The sequence below is a fragment of the Geospiza fortis genome, unplaced genomic scaffold, assembly GCF_000277835.1.
Source record: "Geospiza fortis unplaced genomic scaffold, GeoFor_1.0 scaffold72, whole genome shotgun sequence".
Classification (NCBI taxonomy): domain Eukaryota; kingdom Metazoa; phylum Chordata; class Aves; order Passeriformes; family Thraupidae; genus Geospiza; species Geospiza fortis.
This window is the reverse complement of record NW_005054338.1, coordinates 2,825,631-2,838,251: the sequence shown is the minus strand read 5'-3', so window position 1 is coordinate 2,838,251 and position 12,621 is coordinate 2,825,631. Positions and strand designations below refer to the sequence as shown.

Here is a 12,621-nt window from a genome sequence, read left to right as displayed (position 1 = left end):
TTTCCCTATTAAACTGTCTTTAGCTCAACACATGTATTTTTCTCACTTTTACCCTTCCAATTCTCTCCTCCATCCTGCTGGTGGGGGAGTGAGCAAGTGTGGGGCTCTGTGGGGCTTGGCTGCCAGCTGGGATCAAACCATGACAGCAAGTCACCTCCTTGCTGTAGGATTTCAGTGTCTTTGCATGGTTGCTGGGGGTAAAAAAACATCCTAAACTCAGCCATTGGCAAAGAAAGCATGAAGTTTTCTTCCAAGACTATTGATTTTCCTCCTGGTACCTTGGAAATGAGAAGCCTCATGAAGGGGTCAAGGAAGACTCAACATCAAACACTAGGTTTTACAGCAGATATTAAATATACACTCCCAACTGTGCCTCCTGTCCTTAGCTAATCAAAATAAAACTCTCCCAACAAAAAGCGCGACTTACAGTGGGGTAGAAACACAATAGACTCAGAAAATAATTTGCTTCCCAATTCATCCCAGAAATGTAGGCAAATATTTAAAACTTACTGCAAAAATAGGGTTCATGCTCATTTTACAGGGTAAACAGTGCTGGAAACAGGACTGTGAGGTTTACATTTTATACCTTCAACAATAGTGTCTGCATACATGCAGGGAACAAGGAAAGAACTGCCCCTAGCTCAAACACCCAGACCCACAGCACAGACATAATCAAAAAGGACATAATCTTTATTTTAAACATAAAAAGAAACATTTTACACGGCATTGTTAGAGCTATTCAGTACCTGCATTCCAGAATTGTGCCCAAAACTTTATTTTATAATTTTGAAATTAAAACAAAAGAAAGAAAATATCTTGCCCTTCTGCTGTATGATGTTCAAGGTTGCCCTGGATCGAAATTCCAAGTGCCTGGAGGAATTTACCAGCTTAACCAGGAGACGTGGCAATGCAAACAGAGGAAGATCAATGTGAGCCCTTAGGATACTTTGACAACACCACAGGTTGCAGCAGGGAGGATATGGATGCTTGTACTGCACCACAGGCAGCTCACTCTTCTGATACTCTGCAGGTTTAATACACAACCAGATGCACACACACCTCCACTCACACAAACCCTGGTCACACACAAAATAATAATAATAATAAAAAACATGAAAAGTGACCTAGATTTTTTTTCCCTTAGAGAGAAGATTCACACTCTATTTTTAAAAAAGGGGATAATACAAAATTGGCACAAGTAGAAGGAAACCTGGGGGCTAGGTCTAGCCCATCAGCTTCTAACCTTCCAACTACAGCAAATACAGGGTGGGATGGGATGCAGCATTGCCTTCCAAGGGGCTGTCAGCAGTACGAGCTAGTGGCAAAACTTCCTTCACTTGGAGTGACAAAGATGGTTTGTTATGGGCCGTGGAGGAAGGTCAGCATTAGATAAGGACATGGGGACCTTTCACTAGAGAAGAAGGGAGCCCTGACCAAAATAACCCTGAGTTTTTTTCCAGCAGGGAGGGAGTGTGCTATATTGTGTGTTTGGGAAGAGCTGGCTCATCCATTCCCTAATTATTGCCCTGCTCATCCATTCCCTAATTATTGCATTACGGTCACGATCCTCTCCCCCTAAAACTTAACCAAGGGCATAGATAGACAAGGAGTCAGTCTGCCAGGACAAAAAGTGACTGATGCTGTGCTTAGAACTTCACCACCATTTCCACCCCTCCCAAGATGCCCCAATGCCACAAGCCTTCTGAGAAGAAAGCAGATGTTAATGCAGGAAAGAAGCTGCCAGATCAGCCAGCATCCCAAACATCAGAATAGTGTTTCATAACATCCCAGGAAAAATCAAGATTTCACTACAGTAGAGACAGGAGAGGAAGAAAAATTCTTGCTGTCAAAGTAGTATCTGAGTGAATTCTTTCCTGAACTCCCTTCCTTTGGAAAGAATTGCTACAGATTTCTGGGCTTTCACAGTGGAAGCTGGAGACTGCTTCTGCCCTGTTCTTTAGGAAAGGCAGCTAAGTCTGCCTGCAACAGAGGCCTTTTTCAGAGCTCTTCCAGAAAGAAAAACCTCAGGCCAGAAAGAAAACTTGCTGTGTACCTTCAGGACAAAGCCTTTCAGAGGTTCATAGGTCTGGGGGTCCCAGTTTTGGAATACCACATGAAATGCCTTAAATAACAACTTGCAAGCCCCAATTCTGCAAATTAAGCCCATTTTGAAGATGTTTCATACTCATCTTTCAAAAAATCCCTGGACACCTCTATGCACACAGATGTGACTGCATGCGTGTTCACACACAGGACACAGAGCAGCCTTCTGGAAAACCCCTTCACATCGGCCTCAGAACAAAGGTCACAATGCAAGACAGAAAAAAAACCAATTCACACTAAGAAAACTTAGCACAAAAAACCTTCATAGGCCAGATACCAGACCTGCAGCTCCCCTGGAATATGCAGTGGGATGAGCTATTAGAGAAGCGGATTGTCTAGGACATAACTAATGTCTAACCAGGCAACAGAACACCACAGCCACTACCTTCCATGGATGCTCTTCTTTACCATATTTTATCTTAAAAGCCATGGCAAGGATTGAGCCCTGGCCTCACCTCTGCATTTCTCACCCTTCCTGACACAAGCCAAACCACGGCTGTGACATCAGACTCTGGTGGAGTCCTACTTCCTCGTTGGTTTGTACACAGTATCTTTATTCTGACCCTTATTGCTTAGAACACCAGCTGTTCTGGGAAGACAGAACTGCCTGGCAAAGATGCTGCTCCTTCCCAGGAGCCAGGTCAGTGTATTTGGAAGACCAAAGCAGGAGTTCCATTCTATAGCACCGAGGAATAGGTCTCAAGCCCAGGGGGAAAGCCCCAGTGAAAGGCTCATGCACAAGACCAGGGCCCTTGGAGCCTGAAGGATTCTTGCTGCCCTCTTGGGCTTGCTCTTATTCCTACCCTGAGCTGCACTGCAGCTACTGCAGATCTCAGACTCTGCTCACAGGTTTGAGGGTTACCAGTGAGTGACTGGCAGAAGCAGCACTGAAGTCTGGTCTGTGCATTTGGTAATACATAGTTTACAAGTCTCTAAACATGATCAGTTGGCCATCTGCAGATGAAGATCCATCTCTTATTATCTTCATAGGTCACACCATCACCTGGGGAGAAAGGTCTCCAGCCTCTCTGCTGAGGCCAGCAGAAGGCTGGGCCTTGTCCCTAGATACCACGTGCCCCCCTGCCACAAGCAGGACAGGGTCTCAGGCACGATGTGAGCAGCTGTAGTGGGGAGAAGAGAAGGTGGAAGGGTGTGGGAGAAGGTGGCCATAGGCAGACATCCGTCAAATGCTTGTCTGAGAATCGACTCTTCAGGGCTGCCAAGTTAGTCCCTACTCACCACAGCTAAGAGATTTGAGCACTGAAAAGAAAAGGTTTTAAAAAAGTGCTTCAAAGACCTCCACCAGGCAAGCTACGTGTCAGGATTAACTGCAATCTCTTGGAAAGCCAGGGAAGAGAAGGCATGCTGACAACCATAATGCAATTCTTTGCTGGAACAGCCTCATGATGGCTCCAGCACAGGAACCTTCCCCAGCCTTCAACCCAACACAGAGAAGTCTCTGAGATACCTAGGTGGAAAGAGAAAGGGAACAGGATGGTGTGATGGGGATAGAGGGGGAAGGTAGATTGGTTAATACACTGAAAGTCTAACACTTACCAGCCTCTTTCCCATTCATCATCCTGTCCACCTTGCTTTCATACAGGGACATCTTTCCAAAACCATAATGGGGGGGGAAAACCAATGAACAAACAAACAAAACATTAATGAATTTTGTCACAGGGCCCTGCTGAAAGAAGGCTCAACAGTTTGCACATTAGAAGGACATGATCCCTATGCAGAAAGTGCTGCTGGAAAAGGAGAACTCCCAAGTTGCTAAATATGGCCTGATTGTTCTCAGGACACGATGTGTAACAAGGAGAAGCTGAGATCCAGGCTGAAACCAGAGAGCAAACGCACTGTCTTGTCTGGGCCTGTGAGCAAGTGTCTCAGCACAGTCCAGGAGCCCTGTGAGTCTCTCCTGAAATGCAGCGTGCCCAGCTCGGCGCTCAGTCCATCTCCATCGACATGAGCCGGCGCCGCTCCCGCCTCGTTTCCTGCACCTCCTTCTTGCAGCACCAGCGGGAGCTGCAGTAGCCAATGAGGCAGGAGAGGAGTCCAATGGCCGTGGCCAGGCTGATGCCGATCAACAGGGGGTACTTGAAAGCGTTCAGAACTGAAAAAGGAAGGCAGAGTCATTAGATATCGCTGAGAAACTCATCCCCTTTATTTCTGCTTGCCTGAAAAAGGAGAAAAATCCACATTATTCAGTTAGGGACAGATTAATTATTTCAGAAAGAAATTACACTAATTTTCCTTCTTGATTTTCATCTTCCCATGTTTGAAAAATTGGTCTTTTAGTCTCTCCCTTTCCTCTTCACCCTAATTCTTCCTCTATAATTTCAAAGCCTTGAAGAGGCTGGAAGTACCAGAAGAGCCCTGGAGTGAGATAGCAAAGTAGAGTTTATTTCAAAAATTATCCTCTCACACATTTCTCCAAACAAAATATTGGATTGTTTCCCCATTAGAGGCAGAGTGTGGCTGCATTCTTTGTAATTTCCAAAAAGCAAGGAGTGGACTCCTTTGTGCTTTGAATTATTAGAATTACTATATATTTACCCTATCTAATCAACCTTCAAATCTGGTGCCTAAACAAAAAAAAAAAAAAAAGATTTTGAAGTACCTACTGCTCAGTTAAAAGGCAGTAAGAACTGAAAGGGGTTTGGAAAGTACAGTTATAATAGTTATCAGCACAGTGGGGAGAACAAAAGCTTCTTGTTCATTTCAAGTTCATGGAACTTCCAAAAATGACCTCTCCTGGAAATATCAAGAAAGCAACTAGCTCAAAACCCCTCCGGTATTCATTTTACTCCTTAGTTGAATTCTGAATGCAGTATCTAGTGTGCAACTTCCTGCTCATGAAGTCTAGCAACACTTCCAACTCTGGGTGGAAAGCAGACAAAACATAAAGTGCAGGGATCAACATGTCTTGTCATTAGAGAGGGAGGAAGGAGTCAGAGCTCTGATTTTTCTCTTCTCAGCTTTGACACTAAGCATGATGTGACTAATTCACACACCCCATCTGCAAACCAAGGCTTCCTCCAGCAGGCAGCAGGAGGGTTAACACTTGGAGAGAATACTGTGCCCTTGACTGAAAGATGCCTCAGCTATGGAAAACATCACCAAGAGGTGATCAGGAAAGAAAATGCTCCAATCTTGTATCTATCAACTGTTTAGGCAGAACAGATTCTTCTACTCTAAAGAATCTTGAATCAGAAATTGCTAACCATAAAAAAAAAAAAGACAAAATCTAATGAGGCACCTGTAAAAGTAGTTACAGGGAATGTTTGCCACAAAAAGACATAATAAGGTGTTAAAGCCGAAATGGAGCAGCATGTGTTTCAGTCTCTCACCATCCATTTTCACGGAGAGGAAGATGGGTTTGGCTCTGATGTCAGGCTCCCGCTGCCACACGCCCGTGGCAGAGCGCACCCAGGGGGTCACCACGCAGTAGTGGTTCCCAAAGTCGTGGTCCTCGCAGCCGTGCACGCGCAGCCGGAACTCCAGAGGGCTGATCCGCTCCAGGCTCAGCTCGCTGCTCCCGTTCCTCCTGCCCTGGGTCACAATGCCCCTCCTGTCCAGAGAGGCCAGCAAGATGGGCTCCCTGTCCAGGGCAAAGGAGCGCACGGCAAACCAGGAGACGTCAAAGGACATGTCATCTGTGTTTGGGGACAAAGAAGAGTTCAGCCGTGTTCGTGAGTCCTGAAAAGCATTCACAGTGCCATTTCTTAGCAGAAAGGTTAATCTGTAAGCAGCACAGCCAACACTGGTCTGACAGCAGAGGGAAAAAAATGTAAAAAAGAAAACAGAAAGAAAAAGAGAGAGTCCCCTGAACACGTCCTTTCTAGGAAGATTCAAGCAGTGAACTGCAATGAAATGCATTGACAGGAAGAACGGAGTTGTGCAGAAAGAGTGACTTACCACAGGGATGACACTAAAGTGATTTCTTGCCTTTCTGCCCGCTATTCTGAAATTTGCATTTAACTCTGATCTAAGTTTTTACCAAGCAGGCTTAGTATCATAAGAAGTTCTACAGTTATGCTGTACCTATAGTGAAAGGGAGTGGGAGTGCTAGATACTTGCTAGCACAGAGTGATTCACAGTCCCTGTCTTCATGAGGGCCTTACACAAGCACAAGATCAGAAGGCTCTATCCTGAAGGCCCCTTCCTTACATCTAGAGTTCGCCTAAATGAACACATATTCTGCACAGTGCACAAAATATTACCTGCAATAGTACAAAACATTCAGGGGCAAAGCCTGACTATGCTGCTTTTATACATTTTTCCCAGAGTTGTGGGTTCCTGTGACACACCAGACATGATGCCCTGTACAAGTTTCACCACCCAAAGACACAGTCTATAATATGGATTTGCAGGAACTTGCACTTCTGACACAGCTGCCAGGTAGTCAGAGTCCATCAGCACATCTAGCTCACTGTGTGTTCATGCAAGGTCCTATTGATCTCATTAGCAAATCTCAGCCCTAAGCCCATTAGGCAGATGTAGCTGAGTATCTACTTTCAAAATCACCACTATTCTTTGCTATCATGAGCCCAGCAACACCTGTCAGAGTCTGAAACCTGGCATGACTCACAGCACAGGCAGGAAAGCCTGCTCACTTGTTTCCTCACAGGTCTTCCTTCCTGGCACATCAGCAAACCAATGGGCCCAAAGTGGAAACAGAAGTTACTATTTCTGTCCCGAGTCTGGAGTACTGGTACAGTGTGTGCACACCTAAGGGAGTCCCAGTGATTCCTGGCAATGTATCAAACCATTTTCTAGTATTGAGAGCTCTGAAAAATACAGTACTAGCAATCTGAAATTTGAAACTGATCTTTTAGCTAAATGAGTTTTGTTTTTTTTTCTCTTAAACTTTCACATTTGACCTCCAGGCTAATGGAAGCCCTAAGCCTGCTGTTGTACTGAAATTGTTTACAGATCTAAGTAAAGATGATTTTTAAGTCTATCAGGCAAGCTAGCACTTTGGAAAAGAAGGGAACTTCCATATTTTAAAGAAAAGGGACAGCCTCAGCTCTTTTTCTTGAAGTATATTATCAGCTGGCCATGTGGGACATTCCTCCTTACTGCAGAAAAAAAGCCAAACAAACCAGTGTTTGGGATATAACTAACTCCTTCCTAAGGTGCACTGGTTTTACACACACCTACAGAAACAAAACAAAAATATGAGAAAGCACATGTTCCTAGCAGAGACAGTGTCTGACCAAGCTGTTTTGGGACACCAGCCAGCTTCCTGCCCCGCCTGCCCCAGCCTGGTGTTCTGGGCAATGCACAGAAGCTCGGGAGAGCACCTGGCCTGCTTTGCAGCCCTGCAGCAGGAGCGAGGTCCCAGCCCTACATGGGGTTCAGCACAGGCCACATGGACCAGCAGCCCTCAGAGCAATCCCTCTTGCCTCCCCATCCTGCAAATGCCACTATGAGTTACTTGGCAAAGCACTCGGACCACTTCCCTTGAAACCAAAGTTAATAAAAATTACCATAAACACATGTTCAGTCAAAGAGACCAAACTCTGACCTCTGCTTTGTGCACTCATCCAAATGTCTATGGGAAACAGGGCCTCTGCTGGAGAGAGCTCTGTTTATAGAAACCACTCTTCATCCCTGCTGTCTGTTTATGCCAAATATAGTAATAGCACTGGTCCACAAGCAGCACGTTGGGAATGACCAATTCCTTCCAAAGATCCAAGACTGACACTTGCTCTTGTGTTTCCAGGTGCTGTAGGAACATATGGACACCTTTCAGGCTAAGTCAAATTATACTTAACACACCACTGACCTTCCTTAAGCAATAAATTTAGATATTAAAGGATAATGATAATAATCTAGTCTTCAGATCCTCAGGCAGATTTGAAGAATTCCTTCTTTTGCATCTCAGATAATTTGAGGTTCCTGTCCCTTCACATGAGTACAGGCACTTGCTGTCATTTTGAAATATTTGAATCTATCTTCTGTAATTACAACGTGGGACAACATTATTATGCCAACATATTTTATTAGCCAGTACACAGTTTGCAATTAGTGACTCACTACAGACAGTCAGAGGGAGGATTTGGCTCCGAGCACTCTGTCACTATCCTCCTTGAAATAGCTTAATACAGCAAAGTCATCTGATTCATTTCTCTATATCTCTGGGTTTCATGCAATAAAAACACAGACAAATATAGCAAAGCCAGGACATAAATCAGGTGCTCCCTAAATATCAGAGATGAACATGCCTAGCAGCTCCCAAGTCCTAATAAATATGTAGATTCACCGACATAGAACAGGGCACACACTAGGCATCTGCCTCATTCCACACACCTTGCATCAATGCTGACGAGTCACTCTCAATTTTTGACCCAAATCTACAAAAACTCCACTCCAAGAACCACACTCCCACTCAAAGGTTTCTTTTCCTGGCTCTGTCTGTGCCACAGTCAGTGGTGTGGGACACCTGGCCAAGATGCCCCACAATGACGCGTCACATGCCAGTGCCCACAGGGGCATCAAGGACCTCAGTGCCAGCAGGATATGCACCCTAAAGGACCAGAGAGCACTGGGAGCTGCCCCTTGAGAGCTCTGGGAGCAAAGTTAGCAGTGCTGCTGTGCTTCCTCCCCTCCTCAGCCAGGGAGGATCATCAGCATGTAAAGCACATCTTTAGGCACATTTCGATTTGACACACAGGGCTAAGCTGTCTGGGTCTTAGCTACTTCCCTGACCAATCACTCCTCAAAAGAGGGAATCCTATTTCTAGACCAGCTTCTTAGGAACCATACACTTCCACTGCTTAGAATGGAGCTCTCTCAGCATCCTGTTACAGTGTTGAATCACAATTTTGAGACCCTTTTTGTTTGCTACATTTAAATGAGGTTGAATAGGGCTTCCTAGAGAGCTGAGCAAACCACTTCAAGCCATATAAGGGGTAAACAAGCTGGTTTTGTTAAATTCTCCAGAGTGCCCATTGGGTCTGGCTGGAGCAGATTAAAAAATCCCACATCTCCTTTCAAACACAGTAAGTAATACTCTTAAATCCCTAAGCACACAGCCCAAGAATGGGTGACCTGGGAAGTCTAGAGAGATCATTTGTGAAAATGTGTATTCAACAGAAGTATCAGAAGCAGCTTTTATATCTTCAGGGCACAGAAGAACTACTATTCCCCACTGACACACACACATATTCCCCTCGTACCAATTCAAAACACCAACCACAGCTGCCAAAGCAAAGGAGCACTTCTTTAGAGGAGCAGTTGCTGCCATGTACTGGGCTTAGTAACACACACTCGATTTCAGCAGGGTCTCAAAGAAGCAGAGGAAATTCAAGCATGTAGCAGTCACGCCAAAACCTTTTCTACCCTTTGAAAATTTCCCACAGGGTGGATGCACACAAACACACACTGAAAGCATTGTGAGCTGCCTCTACCAGAAAAAGGTTCAAACCATAAGTGATGCCTCTAGAATGAAAAATAATTTAAAAAAAAGGATCAATCTAACAAATGGCACTGACAAAGATAACTGGTCATTTAGCTTTTCTTCAGCTCCTTGGAAGTACTTTATTTTTCTACACCAATGTACTAGGGGAGGCATACATACTAATGCACATGCATGCCTGCAAAGTTGAGTGTCTGTGTGTGCACAGGAGCAGAGCTGGCTGGCATAACAAATACATTCAAAGGATGTGCATCTAACAGGATATCTTAGGAAACATCCTGCTCCTGCTCTGCTCACAGGGGATCCCACACCACAGCCCTGCTGCAGGTCTGACACAAGAAGTACAGATGGCCTTGAAAGCCACCACACCCCTCAGAAGGGAGTCAAATGCATTTGCTCTTTTCTCCTTTCTCATCACATTCCCAAATGGAATGACCATGTCTGTACTGCAGTCGTCTGTTTTCTTCCAGAAGATGCTGATACCTCTTGCCTTGTTTCTCTAAATGCCAGGTGTAGGCTTTCCCTAACAGTGTGCCTCATGTCCCCAGGGGGATGAGACAGCCCTGTTATTTTCACAGTCTGTCTAACAGTTGGCACTAATTTAAAAAGCAAGTCCTCCATTCCAATTGTGAATTAAATTGTGATACTGACACAGCATAAAGACAGATCAGAGATGGGACACAGAGGAATAAGGCTACCAGTGAGGAACTACACGTTTGCTACCATACAAGCCCTTAATCCCTTCCTCTGACCTGCTCCATTAGCCCCCTCCAGTTCCCAAGGCCAGGAAGGCAGATGGATGAGGGAAGTCTGCACACCCTGCATCAATTCCAGCTGTTCCCTGCAGCTCTTCTGCCAGCCTCATCCAGAGGACCAGCAAGGACTGTGTTTCATCACACAGCATGACTGGTTAGGCCCTAAATCCTGCTCATCCTGCAACTGGAGGCTGACAGCATAGACTGAGAAGTCCCCTCAAAGCCTGCCACAATGCCACATTTTACTCCACTCTAGGTTTACTTGTCTGTGCTTCATCTGCCCTATTACAGAATGAAAGAGAAAGAAACTAAAGAAACCACCAACATGAAAGAAACAAGATAAAAAAATCCACCACAGAGGTCTGCCATGTCCAAGATGACATTACCCAGCTATGGAACAGATTACAGTGCTGACATTTCAGACTCTGCTCTGGTTGCCCATGACTGCTGGAAACAGCATCATCTCCAGCTCCAGGGATAATCTATCAATTCAACAGACACCCACAAATCCTTGTGAAGTTGCCCTGTTAAAACTTAACTGTGCTGTGATGAGCAGCTCCTCAAAAGGCAACACTTTTTTACTTCAACCTTTTTGATTATCCTTATACTGTCTGTGTTCCTCCCACTCTAAAGATACCAAATACACACAAACCCATCCCAAACCCAACTGTGAAGCTCTGACAGGAGAGCCCCACTGCTACTAAGTGGCCTCTTTTCACAGCATGGTTGAGGCTGGAAGGGACCACTGGAGGGCATCTGGTCCAACCTCCCCGCTCAGGAGTTATCCTCGAGTACATGACACAGGATTCTGTCCAGAGAGCTTTTGAATCTCTCCAGAGAAGGAGCCTCCACAACATCTCTGGGCAACCTGTTCCAGTGTGTGGTCACCCTGACAGTAAAGAAGCTCCTCCTCATATTCAGGTGGAACTTGTTGTGTTCCAGTTTTCAAGTTTTAAGTGAGTCAGGGATGCTGAGGCCTCTTTCACAAGGCAACACTGAGCTCATTTAGGCTGTCGAGCACCAGCAGAAGCAGCAGCTGCTCCCTGTCAGCAATTATTGCTTTGGAAAGGAAGGCAGCTGCTCTGGGTACTGCCTCACAACAATACCTCTAAGAGCTTGAGCACACCTCAGTGTGGAAGGGGCTCCCTGCTGAGCAGAAGCCACAGGACAGGCTGAGTTGGATGCACAGGCACACGTCGCTGCTTGCTGTGCCCAATATCCCAGGCTGTGAGTCTTTTGACAGCAATAAAGTTTACTCAGCTTTTCCTCCCTACCAAGCATTTCAATAATACAATCTACAGACTTCTATCATTTTTTCACAGGCAGCACACGACTGTAATCTAGCAAATTGCTTCCCTGCCACGCTCAGATTTAATGTAGAACAGACATCTTGTAATTTCAAAGTGATGGGCCTTTACTAAGCCTGGTACCTCATCTCATCAGCCACTACATCATAAGTAATGTTTTCTGCACAGCACCTCTTTTGTAGTGGTTTATGTGTAGGCTTTTAAGTTTGGCATAAATCATGACAACTTTATATTTAGATATATTCACATATATTTATATTTACATATATATTAGTAGATTTATTTTAAAGACATGCTTATATCCATATACATAATGACTGAACTGACTCCAAACACAAATTTTGGGTATAAGAAAGAGAGTTACTCTCACAGCATTTTGATGAAAAGCAGCTCAGACAATGCTTGGCAAGCAGCTAGGTTTTGAGCAATTCTCTGAACTTTTCAGCTCTCCATAAAAATTTGCTTTTGTGTCTGCTACTCTTCCTACAGGAACTAGGTACTGTATTTCTTTCTTCCACATAAAAAAAGGATGCTCATCTCTGAAGGCAATGAACATTCATTTTGGCATTTAGGCTGCAGCAGTCAATTATTATGATTTTTAGATTTACCTTAAGCCTTAAATTCACTCTGAAGTAAGAAGCTGACTGGCCAGGTGTCTAAGATTTCTTTACAGATGACCATTTTCTCCTAAATGGTTTAGCCAATGGATCTCTTTTCCATTTAAGGGGAATAGGAATAGTTTTCATGGCCCATCTGATGGTTGTAGGTTGAAATTACCTGCAGTGGGGTCAGTTGGTGGGGACAGCAGAGGGGGATTTGATGGTAAGAACATTTTTTCCCTCTTCCCTCAGGAAGTGAAAAAAACCCAAAAAACTTGCTTTAAATTGAGCTGTGTTAAAGCAAGCATACTGTTCTGTTTGTATCTATTTCTTCAGCTCTCCAGCCTCACTCAAAGGACATGGGGTTGTAACTTCTGAAGGCAAATGAGTGACAGGTGAAATAATTTTGCTCAAATACCTGGCTCAAGCGGCAT

General features: G+C 44.7%; 1 protein-coding gene across 1 annotated transcript in view; it reads right to left on the bottom strand.

Moving 5' to 3' along the window:
- Window positions 1–669: 669 nt before the first annotated feature.
- PTGFRN (prostaglandin F2 receptor inhibitor) overlaps window positions 670–12,621 on the bottom strand; it is a 41,486-nt gene continuing 29,534 nt past the window's right edge. The window contains exons 8-10 of the mRNA XM_031058114.1: window positions 12,606–12,620; window positions 5,454–5,759; window positions 670–4,216 (exon numbers count right to left, since the gene is read on the bottom strand). Of these exons, the coding sequence (XP_030913974.1) occupies window positions 4,050–4,216; window positions 5,454–5,759; window positions 12,606–12,620 (488 nt within the window). The 3' untranslated portion in view covers window positions 670–4,049. The remainder of the gene's footprint in view (window positions 4,217–5,453; window positions 5,760–12,605; window position 12,621) is intronic.